This window comes from Anabrus simplex, chromosome 3 (assembly GCF_040414725.1).
Source record: "Anabrus simplex isolate iqAnaSimp1 chromosome 3, ASM4041472v1, whole genome shotgun sequence".
NCBI classification, from domain to species: Eukaryota; Metazoa; Arthropoda; class Insecta; order Orthoptera; family Tettigoniidae; genus Anabrus; species Anabrus simplex.
This window is the reverse complement of record NC_090267.1, coordinates 469,852,531-469,877,034: the sequence shown is the minus strand read 5'-3', so window position 1 is coordinate 469,877,034 and position 24,504 is coordinate 469,852,531. Positions and strand designations below refer to the sequence as shown.

Genomic DNA, 24,504 nt, shown 5'->3' with positions numbered 1-24,504 from the left:
TCGCAACACCACCAGGATGATTTCCTTTTACATTGAGAAGATGTTCAAAATATTCCCTCCACCTCACCAGTGATTCCCTGGGATCTATTATGAGTTCACCTGAGTTACTCAAAACACTGTTCATTTCCTTTTTCCCTCCATTCCTAAGATTCTTTATTACTGTCCAGAAAGATTTCCCTGCTGCTTAACCTAGCCTTTCCAAGTTGTTACCAAAATCTTCCCAGGACTTCTTTTTGGATTCAACAACTATTTGTTTCGCTCTGTTTCTTTCATCTACGTACAGCTCCCTGTCTGCCTCAGCCCTTGTTTGGAGCCATTTTTGATAGGCCTTCTTTTTACGTATACAAGCTGCTCTCACTTCATCATTCCACCAAGATGTTCGCCTTTTCCCATCTTTACACACAGTTGTTCCTAGGAATTCCTTTTCTGTTCTTACTACAGCATCCCTGTATGCCACCCATTCACTTTCTATATCCTGAACCTGCTTACTGTCTACTGTTCGAAACTTCTCACTAATCATATCCATGTACTTCCGTCTAATTTGCTCGTCCTGGAGATTTTCTACCCTTATTCGTTTGCAGACAGATTTCACTTTCTCTACCCTAGGCCTAGAGATACTTAGTTCACTACAGATCCGATAGTGGTCTGTATCATCGAAAAATCCGCGGAAAAATTGTACATTCCTAACAGATTTCCTGAATTCGAAGTCTGTTAAGATATAGTCTGTTATGGATCTGGTACCCCTAGCCTCCCATGTGTAGCGGTGAATAGCCTTATGCTTGAAGAATGTATTCGTAACAGCTAAACCCATACTAGCACAGATGAGCAGCAAACGCTTCCCATTCCCATTAGCTTCCATATCTTCCCCACATTTAACAATCACCCTTTCGTATCCTTCATTTCCATTCCCAACTCTCGCATTGAAATCGCCCATTAGCACTGTTCTATCCTTGCTGTTGACCCTGACCACGATGTCACTCAATGCTTCATAAAACGTGTCAACTTCATCCTCATTCGCACCCTCACATGGTGAATACACGGACACAATTCTTGTCCTAATTCCTCCAAATGACAAATCTACCCACATCATTCGCTCATTTACGTGCCTAACAGAAACTATGTTCCGTGCAATGGTATTCCTGATAAAGAGCCCTACCCCAGACTCTGCCCTTCCCTTTCTAACTCCCGTTAAGTACACTTTATAATCTGCTATATCTTACTCGTTATCTCCCCTTACCCGAATATTACTTACTCCTAGCACATCCAGATGCATCCTCCTTGCTGACTCAGCCAGTTCTACTTTCTTTCTACCATAAGCCCCATTAATATTGATAGCTCCCCGTGGAATTCCATTTCGTTCGCCAAGTTGTTTCCAAGGAGTTCCTCGCCTGTCAAATGGGAGTGGGACTCCGTTACTCCCATAGGTCCGAGGCTTGCTTAAAATGTTCTGAGCTCGGTAGATTCATGAAGCAGGATGCTACCCTACTTACACATAGTCCAAGTGAGGATCTCTCCTCTAACGGGTAATGGACCACCGGTGGATTGTATAGTCCTAGCCGCCTGAGCACAAGGAGGGCCAGCACTCAAAAAATGTCCGAGATGCCCACTCCCATTCCATAGTAACTGGTATCCCGACTCTCAGGACCACTTACTAGGCCACTCAGCCGTTGCCCATGGTTCACGAACTAGGACGTGACTACAGTAACCCACAAACATATACCCAGAAAAAAGGAATAACAAAGGAAACAGAAAAAGAGGTATTTTATTGCACGTTCTGTGTTATAAAGAGAACACCGGACGGACCAAGCAAAACGGATTGTCATCGGCTAGTGGTAATAATAATAATAATAATAATAATAATAATAATAATAATAATAATAATAATAATAATATCCGATGCATGCATACATAATTTAATTTTGAACATATTTGGTAAGACTGAAGGGATTAACAGGAACTATATTTTTAAATATTCTGTAAACGTTATTCACAAACACATCTAAACCTAGAGATGAACATTTAATGCACCAACATTCGATCATAGAGGTGTTTTATAGTTCAATCAAAGTGATTGAAAGACTAAAATCGATTAGTAGTAAAACACGGCATCCATGTTTCTCTTGTCGTCTTCGTCTCCTCCTTTCCCCCATCCCCTACACACACACACACACACACACACACACACACACACACACACACACAACGAATGACAATTGATACACTTTTTTGAAAAACATACAGATAACGAACGAATTCGTCTGAACGTAAACTTTATATGTTTTAATATAATTATAATATGTTATTTTGTGACACTCTTTCTAGGGTTAAATTGGTCTTTATGTTATCTCGAATAAATAATATTACAGAGATTTTTCTTCTTGTAGCAATACTTGATTAGCACTTCTGTCCATTCTCGTATCATTGTGGATGATCTGCAGTTCCACGGGCTGAAATTAAAAGGAAACTCTGTCAGTTTGACATAATGATGTGATGACTCCAAAGTGTTTTAATATGCAGAGGAATTGATTGAACTTAATAGAAAGCCAGATGCAAATACAGATATACCAACTTTTTTACCACATATAATGGAAACATACTGTGATGGGTTATTAGAGTCTTTAAAACTGAAATTACTAGGTAGGGAGTTGGCGTGTATTACTATCGACAAAATTTATTCCATTAATTTTCTCAGTTATCAAAAGTTCATTCCTTTTCCAGTATTCCACTCAACACAGCTCTTGTATGTATGTCGGGTATTCAGCCCGAAGGCCGGTTTGATCCTCCATAGCTCCGCTAACGGCTGTCATAAATAGACTATGCGTCAATGAATAGGCGTACTAGGGATATGACGAGTGAGTTAGTTTCCCATAGCATTGTTCTTATTGCGTACGAAATTGAACACACAGCACTCTGCGGCGTCGCTCAGTGAGCAGTTCACTCTAGACCACGCCGCATTTCCCATAATCAGGGCCATCTTATTCAGTAGTGAACTTCTTTAAAAAATCTCGTAACTTACTCGCGGCCATCTCGTGAAACACACGATTCTGGTTGTAACTCATTCACGACAAGCTCGCGACTCACTCACTATCGTCTCTTAACTCATTCGCAACTATCTCGAAACTGATTTGCGACCGTCTCGTAACTCATTTGTTGCGGACTCAAGACTGACCGACTTCACACAGCTGCACTCTTTATATACGCTCAGAGAAGTTTCTCGTAGCTGATTTTCCCGAATCATTCTGAGCGCATTTTTCATTGTCAAACACCTTCTACCAGCTTCCAAAGAACTTTCTTACTGCAAGCCCCAATTATTCACCGGTGCTATTGGTTTGTTTCCAGCTGGCCCAACACACATTGTCGTCGCTGCGAAGACATTGTAGACTTGATTTCTTCCACTCTCGACCTTCTTTGTCACACTACACTCCATCACCACTAATGAATTGATACCGCCTGAAAGGAAAGTAGGCTGATCCTCAACGTCACTGTATCATCCTGTATACGGCCATGAGAGTTCGGTAGACAAGTTTTCTAACTTGCACGGTCGAAATGGATGTACGAAGAGAGCTCAGTGAGTCCGAAAGAGGAATGATTATCGGCGTCCACCCATTTGGTCATTCCATTCGTGAGATCTGTGGAAAGTTTCAGACTCCACATTCAAGAGAGTGTTTAATAGCAGTAGAAGAATAGAAACGCGAAAGGTTGATAAAATTCTCACTTCGATCAAAGAATACAAAACAATGAAGGGATGACTTCGTAGTTAGGTAAAATCAAACTGACAAGCTTTAGTAGAAACTGTGGCATTCAACAAGAGATATCAGTAATCACACCATTCGTCGGCAGATTTTGTACTTGGATTTCATGGGCGAGCTGCGGTGCATAAATCATGAGACTGTTTCCAGTCATTCCATCGCATCAGGAATGGAATGAAACCTCATCTATTGGTGAGAATAGGAACTCTGCCGGGTGCCGAAGCCTTTCGAACTACTCTGGGGCAATGCTGAATGATTGACAGATGAAATTAAATAATAGTGGAGAGTGTTTCTGGAATGAAAGATAACAGGAAAAGCTAGAGTACATGGAGGAAAATCTGTCCCGCCTCCAGCACGAATCTCACATGGTGTGACAGATATTTGAACCCGGAATCGAGCTGTGAGAGGCCGGCGCTCAGCTGCCGGAGTCACAGGGTTCCTATTATTTTATATCCATTAATCATTTATTGAAAAGTCCGACTCGTTGGCTGAACGGTCAGCGTACTGGCCTTCGGTTCAGAGGGTCCCGGGTTCGATTCCCGGCTGGGTCGGTGATTTTAAACTTAATTGGTTAATTCCAATGGCACGGGGGCTGGGTGTATGTATTGTCTTCATCATCATTTCATCCTCATCACGACGCGCAGGTCACCTACGGGTATCAGATAGAAAGACCTGCACCTGGCGAGCCGAACCCGTCCTGGGATATCCCGGCACTAAAAGCCATACGCCATTTCCTTTCATTTATTGAAAGGAAAGGAATTAAAGGCATAGGAGGGATTCAGTCTCGTGTAAATACCCACCTGTTTATGTTCCTGAACTTATCTTCTTTCCCTTTTTTACTTGTAGAATTGAAACTACAGTGATTTGTTTGACAGAATGAATTGCTGTGGTTCGGCGCAGCTAGTGCGATGCGTTTGTCGGCAATATTCCATTCATCCACATTTCGAACAGTTGATTACATTTCGGAATTTAATATCTAAATATTGCTACGTAAACTTTAATACAAAATATTTTCTTAACATCTTATCATATGTCCGAATATCAAGGTTTCTTTTGTTCTGTTATGCCGATTGGAATTTTATCGATAGAGCCCAGACGGTTCATGAACGGCTATTTCCTCCCTTTGTTGTGAACTTTTTATACTAAGTCCGCTTTTAAAGTCATTCATGAATGAAGTTAGTCGTATTTATTCGATGAAACAAATTAAACAATAAACTTAGCTGTACCAACGGGCTTCGCGAAGCAAAGTAAACATTCTTTCAAATATTTTAAATTTCTTTCACCAGATTAAATAATTTCTTTATTTAACGTATGTATGTCACAACACCCATTTATGGATTTTTTGCTAGTGGTTTTACGTCGCACCGACATAGATAGGTCTTATGGCGACGATGGTACAGGAAAGGCCCAGGAGTTGGAAGGAAGCGGCATTTGCATGGTGTGGAAATGGAAACCACGGAAAACCATCTTCATGGCTGCCGACAGTGGGATTCGAACCCACTATCCCCCGGATGCAAGCTCACAGCCGCACGTCTCTATGCGCACGGCAAGCTCGCCTGGTATGGATAATTTTCTATTTTACATGACGTTTACGCAAGGCCATCGCCCTTTATAATACTGTTATTTCAATAAAATACTGCTCCATTGATATGTTTATTCTTGAGAAACGTCGTGAAAGGTACATTGCGCATCCGTTAATGGCACATTGATAGTGCGACGAGATGATAATAACGTTGTTTTGCTTCTTAAATGAACATTATCAGCGACCATGTTATCACCATCAGTGTCAGTAATAGGCTAAGCAGGCGAACAACTAACAAGATTCTTTATAAATGTATTCATGCCGCATTCACAACAAATAACATTTTAAGTCGAGGAAGAAATTAAATTACATTATAAATAAAAGTTTCCTTATCTAACAAAGGCATCTACAGCCTTTACCTAAGAAATAGTGAATAAGTTCGTACCTTGTATCCACTGGTTGCGATATCTTCTGTGGTTAAATTCCTTTTGGGAACGTACTTCCTGATAACTGGACTCAGAAGCTTACGGTCTACTGTTCTGATATCATTAGCCCCTGTGAAGAAGGTGACCACCAAGCCCACTACAACCGTTACAACAAAGGACAGTGGAACGTTCCACATATAAGAAAGTCGATACAAATAGAAGACGTCGCTGAAAAAAAAGAAGAGTGTATTATATTACAGCTAGTTCTGAAAGGAAATATATTACATGGATGTTTGGAAATAAGATGTTATCAATAATGAGCTTATTCAGTAGCAGTTACTACCTCGAACGTCTGAATTCTAACTAAGGAGGAGACCCACTAACTGAGAATTTACAGTTTAAATACACCTTGCGTTGTATATTAACAAATTAAGCACGAAATCTAAGGGTAATGAAACGTATAAATATTTCTAAAATATCCTCTTAAGGCCTAATGTTAACATGCGAGGTTAAATACATTTTAATCTCTCAACGTAAATGCAATTCGATTTTTCCGACAAAATGTCATAGGCGTGTTTTCAAAGCTTGATTTAATAATCTCTCTGACTAATACCATTCTGTAAATCTTTCGAGGCACTGTAACTGGCCCGATGGTAGAGCAATATCAATTCCGTGTACAATTCCTAATAGAAGCTACATGTCTAATGACAAGATGGCGATGCTGCTTATCACAAAAGCTTTTCTCTTATGGTTACACAGCTCTTTCATTTCTTGAATTATTTCAAGCCGGAAATTGCTAAATGCAGATTTGTGAGTCTCTTCTTCTTACAGACACAAAGTAGACCCAGAAGCTGTTGACGAAGAAGATGAATAGTACATTTTGAAATCACTATGAACTTAATTTTAGATGTGATTATTATTTGGTTTATGTAAGTGGACATTAAAGCCAGGTATAAGAGGCCATTAAGGATGACATATGTGGACAAACTGCACCTGCGAACTCTGGTTGAAAACTAGAAAGTGATATCATTGTATTTATTCCCGGTATTGGAGTCAGTTCTATAGAGGATATAACGTCCCAGTTAAATCAAATTACTTTTTACACCTTGCTTTACGTCACACCGACACACATACGTCTCAATGCGACGATTTGATAGGAAAGGGCTAGGAGTAGGTTGATAGCGGCTGTGGTCTTAATTAAGTTACAGCCCGCAATTCGCCTCGTGTGAAAATGGGAAACCACTAAAAACCGTCTTCAGGGCTGCCGACAATGGGGTTTGAATCTACTCTATCTCGAATGCAAGCTCACAGCATGAAAACATGTATTATTTATATAAAAGATAACATACACGAGATAATGAAAAAATAATTTTCCTATAGGCTATATACCAGCGGAAAGAATACAGAAATGATGGTAAAGTGTAATCTTAAGGGAATCAATATATTCCTAGAAGACCAAATAATAATACAGGTGTGAAAGTATAAATAACTTGATTCTACTGTGACATAGGACTGGATATATGAACAGGAACTAAGAGCAACGATTTCACGGAGAGTTTTAAGAAGCAAGCTAAGATGCTGACTAAATGCAGATAGAGCGTAGAATTAAAGAAACGGATGGATAAATGTCTTATATTTATTGTGCTTACCTTCAGTAAAAGTGAAATACAGAGACAGAAAGTTTTCCGGATGTTAATTTGGAGAGAATGTTTAAAATAGCGTAATAATCTTACGAGCAAAAGGTTCTAGCTCAGTTACGGAAACACAGGAGTTTAGTGACAGTGAACAAAGAAAAAAGAAGAAGACCTGGATGAGATATAATTGGAGAGGAATCTGTTTACTGAAAAATGTATTGTTTTCCGAGCGTTCACTGAAGGTTTCTTGAATTTTTACCCGCCAGGAATGTTGCCCTTACTGACACTTCTCTTGCTTTTGCCGATACCCTCATACTTCAAAGTGTCTGAACTCTTCATTTTACCTTCTCATTAATTTTAAGTGAAAACGGTTGTCCAGATGTACTTGCTCTTAGACCAGGGCTTCTCAGGGTGTATGCACCGGTGCATTGCGCGGGGCAATGTGCAAAAGACGACTTTGCTAGGTTGACTTGAGTGCAGATCCCACTCCTGGATTTTAAGCAATTGCGCTGTCTCTCTCTTTTACTACGCCTGTCTCGCTCGCTCCGCCTGTCTCCTCCATCCTCACCTGCTCTGCAGCGCTCCAACGTCCCAGCAGAGTTGAGCCGAGCTTAGCCGAGTCACTCCGAGGCAAAGTGCTGGTCCGAGTCGGGCCGATGCACGGTGCACAGAACCTCTGCGCCTCGGTTTGCAAGCGTGATATTTTCTGTGTTTGAGAGACTCTGTCTTAGACATCCAAGACACAACTACCATTTTAAACTGTATATGATTTTGTTTCTAAAACACTGTTTATATAATTACAAATTTCTTGATAGTTACGGACAAATCAACTGTTTTACTTGAGTACACTAAAACATATCCCTGAGGAATATCAGCCATTGTCAGTGCGTTTTGTAATAGCCAATCTAAAAACGGGTTTTTCTCTGGTTGAGGTCAGTTGTATGTATTAGTGCCTAAATATGGAAACTGCATGTCGATGACTTTCACTGTGGGCAAATTCGATCCTGCTCAATGCCATGATATTTAATGATGCTAAAACATGTAAGTCTCGTGTCGGTAGATTTATCGGTGCGTTAAAGAAATCCTGCGGGACAAAATTCTGGCGCCGCAACGTCTTCGAAAACCGGTTAACGGGGTGTAAAACATAATTACCCTTACTTCAAAAATGTCATAATATAATTCGTGTGGGATAAAATTCTGTTGCATGGCTACAGTAGGAATATATTTCAAGTCAATAAATAACTAAGTTTTGGAAGAAAACATTCTCCCTTACGTTAATAAAAAATGTATTATTAGACCCTTACTCATTAGTATAGAATTTGTATTGACATATATCCATATTGAGTTATCCTTATTCTTTCACTATCAATTTCCCCGCTGTGGAACAAAAATTGGAAAGAACTACTTAATTAATTTTAAACCTTCAATATTATTTTTGTGGTCAGAAATTGAGGAGTGTCTGTTAGAAAAGATTCCACTTAAGGAAACATTCAGTTTATCGTTTTTCTCCTGTCGTTCACTAAATCCATCTTAGCAGTAATGCGCAAATCCATTTCATAATTTGAGACCAAACAGTACTCAGAACTTGCTGATGGTCTCTTAAGTATAGTCCGAAAACTTAGTAAACGTCCTGCGCGGAAATCGTCGCCGTATGTTGGGAGGGGCAATGGAGGGGAGCTGTCTCGACTCCCACTCTTCTCGCTGCCATGTGTTCGTCTACACATCGTGCTAAGCACTGTGTGTAGAGGCTGAACACAACGTGTGAAATAGCGAGTTAAGTGATAGCGAACCGGGAAGGGAGAGAGCACTACCTACTGTATATGACCACACCCCGTCAGTCACTCAGAAGGACGATTACAAAGTATTTAGACTGCAGTAGATAGATCACAGCGCATTGGCTGATATGAAGAGGTTTTCTATCAGATGGACATCGCTTGCAGGATAGTGAAGATTCATAGTTCCTTGAAATGAGTAATTTTAATTGCCATGATACAACAGAGAAATGGTAGGCATATACAATTAATTGAAGAATATTGAAAATGACAAGATATATTCAATAGTAACTTAAAATCTACCTCTGTTTTCTTACAATAGAATGGTTTATATCTAATGGTAACCCAGTCAATTCTGACTTGAATAGCGTAGACTCTATTGTAATTGAAAGAAGCAACATTCTGAAAATATAAAGTGAATTTCCTCATAAAGCTGCAATGGTAACCAAAATAATTTATTTGATGAAGTGAATTTCTCTTGGATTTCACCTGTTGTTGTGGGGCGCTGAGGTTGCCAGTGTTATGTTTTGAAGTAGATCACTCGGGCAACCCTCCACAGATAAGGGTTTATATCGATAGCGTAAACGACCTGTTGCAACTGAAGCTTGCGATCCCATCACTATCCAGAGTATGAACGCTAACCCAGCAGAACCTCCAGCCAGCACTCCCTAAAAATTAGAAGTTGAATGATAAAAGTACATGTTTCAAGGGAAGTATTATGGTATATAAAGAAACTTATTGTGAATTTAAAATATGTTCGCTATACTTCCGAACGTTATTCCTTGTTAATATATATCCCCTCCGGCTCCTTGGCTGAGTGGTCAGCACAGTCGCATTCGATTTAGAGAGCCCCGGGCTCGATTCTGGGTCCTGGCTCCTGACTCGCGAACGAGGTTTTTGTAGTGCCAGCAACATTCCTGCAACTCGCACATCTTGCATAACACTATTATCCACTACAAAAACACGAAGTTCCCTTTTCACGACGGATGCCACCCACCTATTCTGGAGGGACTACCTTATATTTTAATCATTTATACTCCCGGCAAAAAAAGCCACACAATAACTAAAACACGTATCCTAAGTATGCTCAGCTTTTATGTCGTTTTGTTCTTGTTAAAATTCAAGCATTTTATTTTCATATTATTCTTAGTCGACATATAACTTTCAAGATTTCCAGTTTGTGGAAACTACTGCAAGGTTTATCCAAGATAATACTTTGAAAATAACAAATTTAATTAACAACAGAATGACATGCTTTTTCTTAAAATAACAATGCCAGATTCTATCCAATCACCAAGCGTGTTTGGCATGTGGTTAGGGGCACATCGCTGTCAGATTGCATTCGGGAGATTGTGTGTTCGAATACCACTGTTAAGGAGAAAAAATGCACACCGGCACTACAGTGGATGTAACACGAAGGCAGGTTTGCAACTTAAGTAGAGAAACAGACAGGTCAGTGTTCAGGAAAGATTGCGCTGAGTTGCGAATCCGGCCGGAAGTGATATACACTTTGTTTAAAGTGCAGATGCCGTCTGCCAAGACACACTGTACTCTACATAGTAATTTGTTATTATTTTAGTTTCTATTATCATACTGCCATGATGCCTTATGCCATGGCCAACAGTCCACCAACAAAGGTTGATCTTGGCCCTAGCGACAGTGTTTATCCATGCCTCTTTGCCATTTTATTAGTATTATTATTTATATTATATTGCTTTTCTTCCCCTTTTTATTTATTTATTGCTGTAGTATCATGGTTATCGTCTCTCCGTGAGGGAGATGCTGTGCGCCAATTGGCAGCAGATACTGATCATGTTGGTTCTATAATTTTACGAGAATTATTAAATGGGTATATCAGCTTAAGCTGCCTAGGTTGGGCATTGTTATTTTTCTCCTTTAATAGATCAATAAGGTATCAACACTATAGATCTGGAGGAAAATACAGATATATATGATATGATATGATATGATATGATATGATATGATATGATATGATATGATATGATATGATATGATATGATATGATATGATATGATATGATATGATATGATATGATATGATATGATATGATATGATATGATATGATATGATATGATATGATATGATATGATATGATATGATATGATATGATATGATATGATATGATATGATATGATATGATATGATATGATATAAATACGACTGTCGTCATCCATGAGGATAGTTTTCCATAGATTCCCATTTTCACGGCAAGTAAATACTATTGGTGTATCTTAATTTAAAGTCACACCCGCTTTATCCCCGCTGCTATCACATTGTCGCTATGAGACCCAAATCTGTCGCAGTGACTTGAAGCAAATTCTGTACCCAGTCAGAAATGTGTTGCAAGACCGAACACGTGGCATGACTCAGTCCTTCTTGGACAGCTGAGAGGAGAGCTGCTGGTGGTGATTATTGTTTCAAGAGGAAGAGCAACTGGGTAACAATCCTCTATTAACACTAATTAGAGGGACAAATCTGAAGTTGTCCGACACTTCGAAAAATGAACGTATCGGCCAAAGGAAGACAATGGCCATAAATGGCATGTAAATGAAAGCCCCCCTAAGCCTGGAATGCTCTAAAGCCCTCGGGGTTGGAAAATAATAAGAGTTGGTCAAAATTGTCGGATAGGACAGATGAAAGAGAGGAGCAAGACACAAGTAAATGGAAGCAATGCCATGACTCAGGTAAGAGCTTCATAGCCACCAAGCCGCAGTCTGGGGTCACTTTCAGTCGCATTTTACGATAGGCAGGCGATACCGTACATGTTATTCTACTGCTCCCACCTACAGGTGATTGAGAGGACGGGAAGCGGTGCAATATTTTTCCACGTTTTTAAGATATCGAAAAGAGAATGTTCACGTAAATAATTTTACACTGGCTAGGAATATTCATCCATTACAGAAGAAAACTTTGTGATTTCATAGAATCTGATGATGTTACTTCAAGAACGAAGCATATCTTTCTTAATTAAACGGATTCTTTGGTGAGCTTTATTCTGTTATTAAACAAATGTTCCATTTTCAGGGATTTTCCAGTATTTACTAATCACTTCTTCATCTAATGATATTTCAACATGCACTTATTTTAACTTTTATCATATGAATATAAATTTTATTCGTGTTTTGTAACTTTTAATATATTAATTTTAAGCTATTTCTAAACAGCTGAAGATGGCCTAATAGGGCCAAAACGTGTAATGTTGTTCTAATGTGATGATTTTACAATTTTTAGTTGTAAATAAACTTATTGGTATTGACTAGGTTGAAACAATATATTATTTTACAACGTATCATTCCAAACAAATAAACAATTTTTTTCAGGAACTATTAAGAATAGACTCTTGATTTTTCCACAGTTTATTTATAATACCCTTATTATACTGCACCTCTATAATGATAGATGTACCTTCTATATTTTCACTTAATTCATCAAGAATAAGAAAACTAAATGTATATACAAATACAGAGGATAAACAATTCTACCTTACATCCTAAAATATATACTTCAATCAAACCTGAGGAATAAGTATATGGAGCATGAATAACGAACCTGCAAAAGTGTCATTAAATTGAATTAAGAAGTTATTGATAAAATTGGTATGAAATTAGCAGATTTAACGTTAGTGGGATAGGTCATTCGTACACCTCTTAATGGAGGGCATTTCGAACATACCATATAAGAAATAGTTTCATGTGGTATTTAGAGTTGTAACATGGTAGTTTTCTGTCCCTGCTTGCTTCTCCTACGTGTGAAAATGCGGTGGGAAATTTCTGCCTACCGTAGTGTTAAACTCTGTATGTATAGCAAATTACTTCTCCCTGTGTCATTCACAATCGTCGCTCAACATCTGACGCTATTCACGCCACTTACATACACTACCAGGCCTGGTAACAACACTAAACACGAAGAATATTACTGCACACTGGCGACCGTTTGACCCATCACAGAGCATTGCAACTCTAATACGATGGGTGTACTGTATTGTTATCAGTTTAATTCTTGTACGTCCGGTTATGGTTCACATTTCACTTTTGAAGGTGGTGACATTTAACTAGTGACTTGCTCCCCCGTTGGGTAGCAGCAGCACAGGCACAGGGGCCAATGAATGCACTCGTCATAGCCATCTCATAACAACACTGTCAGCGAAGGAGCAGACAACATAGAAAGCAACCGTCAGGGACAGCGCTATACGACTTTGTGCCGATGGAAAGAAGGCGTGACCACTGCAGAAATTCATTGGCGCTTGGTGGTAGTCTGTGGAGAACATGCGCCGGCACGGAAAATGGTTTAGAACTGCGTCGAAGGTTGGAAAACAGGCTGCACATCGGTGGACAAGGGAACCAGTTCTAGAAGGAATTTTACAGTGTCAACACCAGCCAACAATGCCCGCATCGAACAGCTCATCAAGGAAACAAATGCATCACGTTTACGGAAATGGAGGCAGACACGGGAATTAACCGAAACACCCTGCAGCGGATCGTGCACGGCCACGTACCGTTGAGGAAGATATCATCCACGTGGGTGCCTAGAATCTTGTCTTCAGACGAAAAGCAGAAGCCTGTGAGTAGTATAATGGGAGAGTTCGGCCGCCACCTCCACCTCAGGCTCCCAGTGGCCACCTCCACCTCCACCTCAGCCAGAGGCCTCCCAGTGGCCACCTCCACCTCCACCTCAGCCAGAGGCCTCCCAGATGCCTCCTTCACCTCCCGCGGGAAATTTGAATTTGTAAACAAAGCCACGTGCTTTTTGACAGCTGTCATCGACAACAACGCATCGCTAACCTCAGTACTGCCATCTTGACGGGCCTAAACCTCAGTAGTGCCAACTTAACCTCACTAGCTCGAGATAAACAAAGCCACGTGTTTTTTGACAGCCACGTGCTTTTTGACAGATTTGTAAACAAAGCCACGTGCTTTTTGACAGACAACAACGCATCGCAAACCTCAGTACTGCCATCTTGACGGGCCTAAACCTTAGTGGTACCAACTTAACCTAACTCGCATGAGGTAAACAAAGCCACGTGCTTTTTGACAGCCACGTGCTTTTTTGACAGCTGTCATCCGCCATCTTTAAACTACAGAGCACCGTGCTGCCCTCTTTCATCGCCTGTCATCGGCAGTGCTACCATCTTGACGGGCCTAAACCTTAGTGCTACCAACTTAACCTCACTAGCTCGAGATAAACAAATCCACGTGCTTTTTGACAGCCACGTGCTTTTTTGATAGCTGTCATCCGCCATCTTTAATCTATAGAGCACAGTGCTGCCCTCTTTAGCTACTTACCTTTGAAATGTGGTGGCGGATAATTTGAAAAATGCTTTTCGACAAGCAGCTATCTTTAATCCAGAGAGAACAGTGCTGCCCCGGTGACGGCAAATTCCACGTGCTCTTGTTTGAAAACAAACTCACGTGCTTTTTTGACAGCTGTCATCTGCCATCCTTGAGCACAGTGCTGCCCTCTTTAGTTTGAAATGTGGTGGTGGTAAATTCCACGTGCTCTTGTTTGGAAACAAAGCCATGTGCAGCTGTCATCCGCCATCTTTAATCAACAGAGCACCGTGCTGCTATCATGCGGGCAATTTCATCACCTATCACCCGCCATCTTTAATCCACAGAACACCGTGCTGCCGTCATTATGGCTACTACCTTAAGCATGTAGTAGCGGGCAATTTGAAAAGTTCTGTTAGCTATCATCCACCATCTTTAATCAAGAGAGCACCGTGCTGCCATCTTTAGCTAGATACCTTTGAAATGTGGTGGCGGCAAATTGAAAAATTCCACGTGCTCTTGTTTGGTAAACATAGCCACGTGCTTTTTTGACAGCTATCATCCGCCATCTTTAATCCAGAGAGTACCGTGCTGCCCTCTTTAGATGTAAATTCGTCACCTGTCATCCGCAGTGCTGCCATCTTTAGCTAGATACCTTTGAAATGTGGTGGCGGATAATTTAAAAAGAAAAATTCTACAGCAGCCCTCTCTCGACGCTAATTGCATAAGATGGCGGCTATACATGACTCCTTAAGGGTGCTTACGCAAGATGGCTGCTATACACAGGTTCTTATGAGACGCCCTTGGGATGCTTGCGCAAGATGGTGGTTATACAAGGCTCCTTATGAGACACCCTAGTGATGCTTGCGCAAGATGGCGGTTGCTCTTATGAGGCGGCTTAAGGGTCCTTGCACAAGATGGCTAGAGACGCCCTAAGGATGCTTGCGCAAGATGGCTGCTGCTCTTAGCTTAGAGGCTAACGTGTCGTGCTAGTTCGATTCATTAAATTTAGGGCTTAAATGCAAAATGTTAAATATCTCGAAAGCAGTGCATCGTAGAGCAAAACGGACAAAATTTTTCTACCCAATACCTCGGTTCGCAGTACGAGGATCAAGTAAAATATAGTCTAATGATGAGATCAACGGTTCGGTTCCTACTTAGGCCCTTTGGCATTCGCTCTGTTTTAGCTTGTATTGAAGCAAGTATTCGTAACATGATCAGGTTTAGCTATGGTAGAGAGTATAACGTGCCGTGCAGGTTCGATTCATTAAATTTGGGGCTTAAATGCAAAATGTTAAATATCTCGAAAACGGATAAAATTTTTCTACCTGATACCTAGGTTTGCAGTATCAGGAACATGAAAAAAAAACATAGTCTAATGATGAGATCGACGGTTCGATCCTTACTTAGGCCCTTTGGCATTGGCATTTATCTAATTCTACAAGATGGTGACTATACATAGCTTCTTATGAGACAGCTTAAGAGCGCTTGCACAAGATGGCTGCTGCTCTTATGAGACGCCCTAGGGGTGCTTGCGGGAGGTAGCAGCGACAAGACGGTGACTATACACAGCTGCTTATGATACGGCCTAGAGGTGCTCACACAAGATGGTGGCTGCTCTGATGAAGAAAGTTAGCTTTGCATCGTGCAGGTATCTTTACAGCACTAAACCTCATACCTTTGAAATGTGGTGGCAGGTAATTTGAAAAATTCGACGTGCTTTTTCTTCACAGCAGCTATCTTTAAACAATAGCGGCTATACATAAGCTGTTAAGGCCTCCTCTTATGTCAAGGCATAGCTCTATCGAACAAGTTTAAACCTGCATCGGGATAGCTAGAGTAAGCATGTGCTGCAGTGATGACGTCATTATGCATGTTTAGACTTGCAAATCACTAAAGAAACATAACAAGACTAGAATCGAACACCGCACTCTATGCCGTTAACTTTATCATGTGATCGGAGCATTGATTGAAGTGTTTAGAACACTAAATAAGTGATCAAGACTATAATAGAACATTGTACTCGATACAACATGTGTTTAGAACATGTCAGGGGATACCTTTGTTCTAAGAAGATTAGATTACCGCACATTCCTTGGCTAAAGGGCTAATGGGCTAAAGGGCTAATAGGCTAAAGGGCTAAAGGGCTAAAGGGCTAATGGGCTAATGGGCTAAAGGGCTAGGGCGCCTCTCCTCTCTTTATCCGGGCTTGAGACCGGCTCTACAACTAGAGGCGGAGTTAACACCCTAAGGAAGGGAGAATGTTGGGAAATAATCTATACGAATATAGCTACTCGATCGACTATATACTACAGATGGATGACTTAGGTGAGGGTAAGCGCTTACTTAATAATACCTATACGACGTAATTCATACTCTATTTCAAAAATATCTTCTTTGTACTGTGTGTAACCAGCATCATGATAGGCTCTTAGCAGTTGTAAACGTTTTACGAGTACGTTGGGGTCTTTACAGTAGCTTATATCTACATAGGGTAACAGAGGCTTGTTGTGAACTTTGAGTCTATATGCAGACAGTTGATGTGCAGGGACTTGTTTTGATGTAATACGTGCTTCAGCAGTAGCGTTTCTAGGTACAAACATAACTTGTTTCGATAGCGATGAAGCGTTGAAATTTCCTTCTTCTTTACCTTGCATCTCTTCTTGAGATGTTTGCACTTCGACAGAACGTGTAGTAGGCCTAGGAAATGAAGTAAAATCATCAAGCTGTAACGGCAATGAATTTTCTTCTTCTACTTTCCCTTTACTACTGTTTTGATCAACATCATTATCCTTATTATCATAATCATGATCTTGCCTCTCTTTATCTTGAAGTTTGTGCTCAGTAACAGAACTTGCAGCAGGCCTAGACAGCAAGGGAGAATTAAAAATCTCTCGCAGAGGTGTACTTTTTAAACATAAATCAGTGTTCGCTGGAATATGGTTGAGCTCTTTGTATTTTGTTCCCGATGAAGCTACATTACACGCGGCTTCATGACGTTGAGCGTTGTATGCGTTCTTGAACTCTCTTCTACAATGTTTGCATTGAAAAATCGTCCTACATGATATCTCATGACGTCTCCTGTGATAGCTTCGGGAAAATGCTTTTTCACACTCTTCGCAAATATACCTAGAAATAGGTTTTTCCATGACGGACTTTTATCTTCTGCTAACAGATTCTTCTTTAAATCCACTCGACATTTGTTACTCTCTATTTCGATGATGCGAACAGCTTAGCGATTAATAGTAAACTAACACAAAAGCGTATAACCAAGGTAGCAACAGTAAGGTTTAAGCCCATCAAGATGGCAAGAGTGAGGTTAGCGACGTTCTGCTGTTGGATTTTAAATTCCGCGCTGTAACATGCATAAGGTGGCAGCCTTGAGGTTTACTGCCGTAAAGATAGCAGCAGTGAGGTTAGCGACGCTCTATTGTCCTTCAAAGTGAGGTTAGGGTTCGTCAAGAAGACAGCTGTCAAAAAAGCACGTGGCTATGTTTACCAAACAAGAGCACGTGGTCGTAACGTCAAGGTCACTTCATCAATCCTTAGCTCTACGTCGTTGAGAGCAGCATTAGGATTAGCTATGTTTAAAAATCTTAGGAACAGAGCAGCAGTATGAATAGCCATGTTTTAAAGCGTGTAGACATCACCTATCGATTTTACATGCATCGACTCTCGTACTAAACTTCTTCCGCTAGATCGTGCTGCTATCTTAGCATAACCTATACGCATGACCTTAAAGTACAATGAATAGTCATGTTTCAAAGCGTGTACGCATCAACTGTCGATTTTAGATGTATCGAATCTCGTACTGAACTTCTTCAGGTAGATTGTGCTGGTATCTTAGCATGAACTTAAAGTACAAAGAATAGCCATGTTTCAAAGCGTGTACACATCACCTATCGATTTCGCATTCATCGAGTCTCGTACTAAACTTCTTGCGCTAGATTGCGCTGCTATCTTAGCATAACCTATACCCATGAACTTAAAGTACAAAGAATAGCCATGTTTCAAAGCGTGTACATATTACTTATCGATTTTGCAAGCATCGACTCTCGTACTAAACTTCTTCCTCTAGATTGTGCTGCTATCTTAGCATAACCTATGTGCATGAACTTAAAGTACAAAGAATAATCATGTTTCAAAGCGTGTACAGATCACCCTGAACTTCTTCCGCTAGATTGTACTCCTATCTTAGCATAGCCTATACGCACGAACTTAAAGCACAAAAAATAACGATGTTTAACAGCGTGTACACATCACCTACTCATTTTGCATGCATCGACTATTTTTTACCGCCAGAGTGTACAATGATCGCATATGTGTATTGCTAACGTATGTGTATAAAGTTAAAGCACAAAGAATAGCTATGCTCCAAAGCGTGTACACATCACCTATCAATTTTGCATGCATCGACTATCGTACTAAACTTCTACCGCTAGAGTGTACAACGTTCGCAATTGTGTGCTGCTACCTATGTGCGTGAACTTAAAGCACAAAGAATAGCGTGTACACAACACCAGTCAATTTTGCACGCATCAAATATCGTACTAAACTTCTTGTGCTAGATTGTGCTGCAATCTTAACATAACCTATGTGCACGAAGTTAAAGCACAAAAATACCCAAGTTCAAAGCATGTACACATCACCTATCGATTTTGCATGCATCGTCTTTCTTACTAAACTTTTTCCACTAGAGCGTGCAACAACCTTATAAGTATGCTGCTAACTTAGTATAACTTATACGCATGAACTTAAAGCATAAAGAATAGCGATGTATAAAAATCTTGTGAACATAGAAGCAGCAGTAAGAATAGCAATGTTTCAAAAGCGTGTACGCATTGCCTATCGATTATACATGCATCAACTAGAGTACTAAACTTCTCCCGCTAGAGTGTGCTGCTATCTTAGCATAAACTATGTGCACAGATTTAAAGCACGAAGAATAGTTAAGTTTCAAAGCGTGTACACAACACCTATCGATTTTGCATGCATCAACTATCGTACTAAACACATCCCGCTAGAATGTACAACGTTCGCATGTGTTTGCTCTGCTACTTTAGCATGACCTATGCGAACGAACTTAAAGCATAAAGAATAGCGATCTTTGAAAATCTTGCGAACATAGTAGCAGTAAGAATAGCAAGGTTTAAAAGCGTGTACGTATCACCTTTTGATAATGCATGCATCTTCTACTAGAGCACGTGACCATCGCTTGTACGTGTGCTGCTATCTTAACATAACCTATGTGCACGAACTTAAAGCATAAAAAATAGTTGTGAGTAAAAATTTTGTTAACCCTTTGGCACTCAGCCTATATGCAGGTGTTTGCTCGAAGACACTCAGACCAATTTCTGTGATTTTCCAAAGCAAATTACAAAAATTCAACACGTAAAGAGTTTAACACACATTAAAATAAAATTAATCACACTAATACAGGAAACTATGAGCATTTCAGAAATGAATATACCTTGGACATATTGTTATTGGTTAAGCCCAAAATAATTACTAATTTCGAAAATAATCTTTTTAAAATAAATTATTGTTTTCAATGACAGAAAAATTAGACATTGTTGCGTCTTCCTTCTTTACTCTTTGACGTGGATGAAAGAACATTTAATTCTGAATAAATTGATATCAATATGATGTGTGTGCTGCAATTCACTCACGAAGCATTGCACAAAGTTATTCAGGGTACATGTAACGGTCATCGATGTCAGGGCCTCGCGGTCCGATGCACGGTGAGCAGTTACGACCGTGTCACTTCCCACATAACGGGAATCACTTTCGGCAAAAGGTCATTATTACTGTCTAAATCATCTGAAAATTCATGGAGATCGGCCTCATTCGGCCTTGAATATGGCCTAGCCATTACTATAAAAATATGACGCAAGCACGTGCAACAACGGAGTTATGAAAAGGAGTAAAATTGTAGTTTACGAAGTGCATCGAACACACGATATACTAAAGAAACGATATAAACTATAAACAAAACTCATAGCAAGATCAACTTGTTGTATTCTTAAGCCAATCAAAACAGATCCACGCAATAACAACTTCAAATAAACACAATATAAACATTCACGGTCAACAGATTTTATTTCTCGAAAATAAAAATATTTTGTAGGGCTGGTGGATATATCTGTTGAGTTAAACGCAAATTCAACGCTTTAATCTACCGTCACGATCAACTGTTACGATTTAACAGCTACGCAAATGACCAATATCCGTAAATAAGGCAGAGCCGATGTATCGGCGCCGTGAGCGTTTTCGCCATAACCTCTCGCGCCGATAGATCGGCGCGCTGATTGCGAAAGGGTTAACATAGCAGAGTGTTTACTACGTAGGTGTAGACATTGAACATTGCATGCTGAAGCAGCATACTACGTGACCGTGACGTCACGACCACGTGCTCTTGTTTGGTAAACATAGCCACGTGCTTTTTTGACAGCTGTCTTCTTGACGAACCCTAACCTCACTTTGAAGGACAATAGAGCGTCGCTAACCTCACTGCTGCTATCTTTACGGCAGTAAACCTCAAGGCTGCCACCTTATGCATGTTACAGCGCGGAATTTAAAATCCAACAGCAGAACGTCGCTAACCTCACTCTTGCCATCTTGATGGGCTTAAACCTTACTGTTGCTACCTTGGTTATACGCTTTTGTGTTAGTTTACTATTAATCGCTAAGCTGTTCGCATCATCGAAGTAGAGAGTAACAAATGTCGAGTGGATTTAAAGAAGAATCTGTTAGCAGAAGATAAAAGTCCGTCATGGAAAAACCTATTTCTAGGTATATTTGCGAAGAGTGTGGAAAAGCATTTTCCCGAAGCTATCACAGGAGACGTCATGAGATATCATGTAGGACGATTTTTCAATGCAAACATTGTAGAAGAGAGTTCAAGAACGCATACAACGCTCAACGTCATGAAGCCGCGTGTAATGTAGCTTCATCGGGAACAAAATACAAAGAGCTCAACCATATTCCAGCGAACACTGGTTTATGTTTAAAAAGTACACCTCTGCGAGAGATTTTTAATTCTCCCTTGCTGTCTAGGCCTGCTGCAAGTTCTGTTACTGAGCACAAACTTCAAGATAAAGAGAGGCAAGATCATGATTATGATAATAAGGATAATGATGTTGATCAAAACAGTAGTAAAGGGAAAGTAGAAGAAGAAAATTCATTGCCGTTACAGCTTGATGATTTTACTTCATTTCCTAGGCCTACTACACGTTCTGTCGAAGTGCAAACATCTCAAGAAGAGATGCAAGGTAAAGAAGAAGGAAATTTCAACGCTTCATCGCTATCGAAACAAGTTATGTTTGTACCTAGAAACGCTACTGCTGAAGCACGTATTACATCAAAACAAGTCCCTGCACATCAACTGTCTGCATATAGACTCAAAGTTCACAACAAGCCTCTGTTACCCTATGTAGATATAAGCTACTGTAAAGACCCCAACGTACTCGTAAAACGTTTACAACTGCTAAGAGCCTATCATGATGCTGGTTACACACAGTACAAAGAAGATATTTTTGAAATAGAGTATGAATTACGTCGTATAGGTATTATTAAGTAAGCGCTTACCCTCACCTAAGTCATCCATCTGTAGTATATAGTCGATCGAGTAGCTATATTCGTATAGATTATTTCCCAACATTCTCCCTTCCTTAGGGTGTTAACTCCGCCTCTAGTTGTAGAGCCGGTCTCAAGCCCGGATAAAGAGAGGAGAGGCGCCCTAGCCCTTTAGCCCATTAGCCCATTAGCCCTTTAGCCCTTTAGCCCTTTAGCCCATTAGCCCTTTAGCCCATTAGCCCTTTAGCCAAGGAATGTGCGGTAATCTAATCTTCTTAGAACAAAGGTATCCCCTGACATATTCTAAACACATGTTGTATCGAGTACAATGTTCTATTATAGTCTTGATCACTTATTTAGTGTTCTAAACACTTCAATCAATGCTCCGATCACATGATAAAGTTAACGGCATAGAGTGCGGTGTTCGATTCTAGTCTTGTTATGTTTCTTTAGTGATTTGCAAGTCTAAACATGCATAATGACGTCATCACTGCAGCACATGCTTACTCTAGCTATCCCGATGCAGGTTTAAACTTGTTCGATAGAGCTATGCCTTGACATAAGAGGAGGCCTTAACAGCTTATGTATAGCCGCTATTGTTTAAAGATAGCTGCTGTGAAGAAAAAGCACGTCGAATTTTTCAAATTACCTGCCACCACATTTCAAAGGTATGAGGTTTAGTGCTGTAAAGATACCTGCACGATGCAAAGCTAACTTTCTTCATCAGAGCAGCCACCATCTTGTGTGAGCACCTCTAGGCCGTATCATAATCAGCTGTGTATAGTCACCGTCTTGTCGCTGCTACCTCCCGCAAGCACCCCTAGGGCGTCTCATAAGAGCAGCAGCCATCTTGTGCAAGCGCTCTTAAGCTGTCTCATAAGAAGCTATGTATAGTCACCATCTTGTAGAATTAGATAGCTGCCAATGCCAAAGGGCCTAAGTAAGGATAGAACCGTCGATCTCATCATTAGACTATGTTTTTTTTCATGTTCCTGATACTGCAAACCTAGGTATCAGGTAGAAAAATTTTATCCGTTTTCGAGATATTTAACATTTTGCATTTAAGCCCCAAATTTAATGAATCGAACCTGCACGGCACGTTATACTCTCTACCATAGCTAAACCTGATCATGTTACGAATACTTGCTTCAATACAAGCTAAAACAGAGCGAATGCCAAAGGGCCTAAGTAGGAACCGAACCGTTGATCTCATCATTAGACTATATTTTACTTGATCCTCGTACTGCGAACCGAGGTATTGGGTAGAAAAATTTTGTCCGTTTTGCTCTACGATGCACTGCTTTCGAGATATTTAACATTTTGCATTTAAGCCCTAAATTTAATGAATCGAACTAGCACGACACGTTAGCCTCTAAGCTAAGAGCAGCAGCCATCTTGCGCAAGCATCCTTAGGGCGTCTCTAGCCATCTTGTGCAAGGACCCTTAAGCCGCCTCATAAGAGCAACCGCCATCTTGCGCAAGCATCACTAGGGTGTCTCATAAGGAGCCTTGTATAACCACCATCTTGCGCAAGCATCCCAAGGGCGTCTCATAAGAACCTGTGTATAGCAGCCATCTTGCGTAAGCACCCTTAAGGAGTCATGTATAGCCGCCATCTTATGCAATTAGCGTCGAGAGAGGGCTGCTGTAGAATTTTTCTTTTTAATTTATCCGCCACCACATTTCAAAGGTATCTAGCTAAAGATGGCAGCACTGCGGATGACAGGTGACGAATTTACATCTAAAGAGGGCAGCACGGTGCTCTCTGGATTAAAGATGGCGGATGATAGCTGTCAAAAAAGCACGTGGCTATGTTTACCAAACAAGAGCATGTGGAATTTGCCGCCACCACATTTCAAACTAAAGAGGGCAGCACTATGCTCTGTTGATTAAAGATGGCGGATGGTAGCTGTCAAAAAAGCACGTGAGTTTCTTTCCAAACAAGAGCACGTGGAATTTTTCAATTTGCCGCCACCACATTTCAAAGGTATCTAGCTAAAGATGGCAGCACGGTGCCCTCTTGATTAAAGATGGTGGATGATAGCTAACAGAACTTTTCAAATTGCCCGCTACTACATGCTTAAGGTAGTAGCCATAAAGAGGGCAGCACGGTGTTCTGTGGATTAAAGATGGCGGGTGATAGGTGATGAAATTGCCCGCATGATAGCAGCACGGTGCTCTGTTGATTAAAGATGGCGGATGACAGTTGCACATGGCTTTGTTTCCAAACAAGAGCACGTGGAATTTACCACCACCACATTTCAAACTAAAGAGGGCAGCACTGTGCTCAAGGATGGCAGATGACAGCTGTCAAAAAAGCACGTGAGTTTGTTTTCAAACAAGAGCACGTGGAATTTGCCGTCACCGGGGCAGCACTGTTCTCCCTGGATTAAAGATGGCTGCTTGTCGAAAAGCATTTTTCAAATTATCCGCCACCACATTTCAAAGGTAAGTAGCTAAAGAGGGCAGCACTGTGCTCTATAGATTAAAGATGGCGGATGACAGCTATCAAAAAAGCACGTGGCTGTCAAAAAGCACG

At 40.5% G+C, this 24,504-nt stretch overlaps 1 protein-coding gene across 1 annotated transcript; it reads right to left on the bottom strand.

The window, feature by feature from the left end:
* Positions 1 to 2,323: 2,323 nt before the first annotated feature.
* On the bottom strand, positions 2,324 to 9,752 carry LOC137499046 (uncharacterized). Its single transcript, XM_068227094.1, has 3 exons — positions 9,592 to 9,752; positions 5,717 to 5,924; positions 2,324 to 2,447 (listed from the first exon to the last, which is right to left on the bottom strand). The coding sequence occupies exons 1-3, from the start codon at positions 9,717 to 9,719 to the stop codon at positions 2,361 to 2,363; spliced, it is 423 nt and encodes a 140-aa protein (XP_068083195.1). The 5' UTR covers positions 9,720 to 9,752; the 3' UTR covers positions 2,324 to 2,360.
* Between the last annotated feature and the right edge of the window lie 14,752 nt (positions 9,753 to 24,504).

Excerpts from the sequence above, each read along its gene's own strand:
- LOC137499046 (XM_068227094.1), bottom strand. The coding sequence starts at position 9,719 with ATGGGATCGCAAGCTTCAGTTGCAACAGGTCGTTTACGCTATCGATAT. Across the intron at positions 5,925-9,591 it reads TCAGCGCCCCACAACAACAG|CGACGTCTTCTATTTGTATC; the intron begins GTGAAATCCAAG and ends CTTTTTTTTCAG. Across the intron at positions 2,448-5,716 it reads TCGCAACCAGTGGATACAAG|CCCGTGGAACTGCAGATCAT; the intron begins GTACGAACTTAT and ends TTTTAATTTCAG.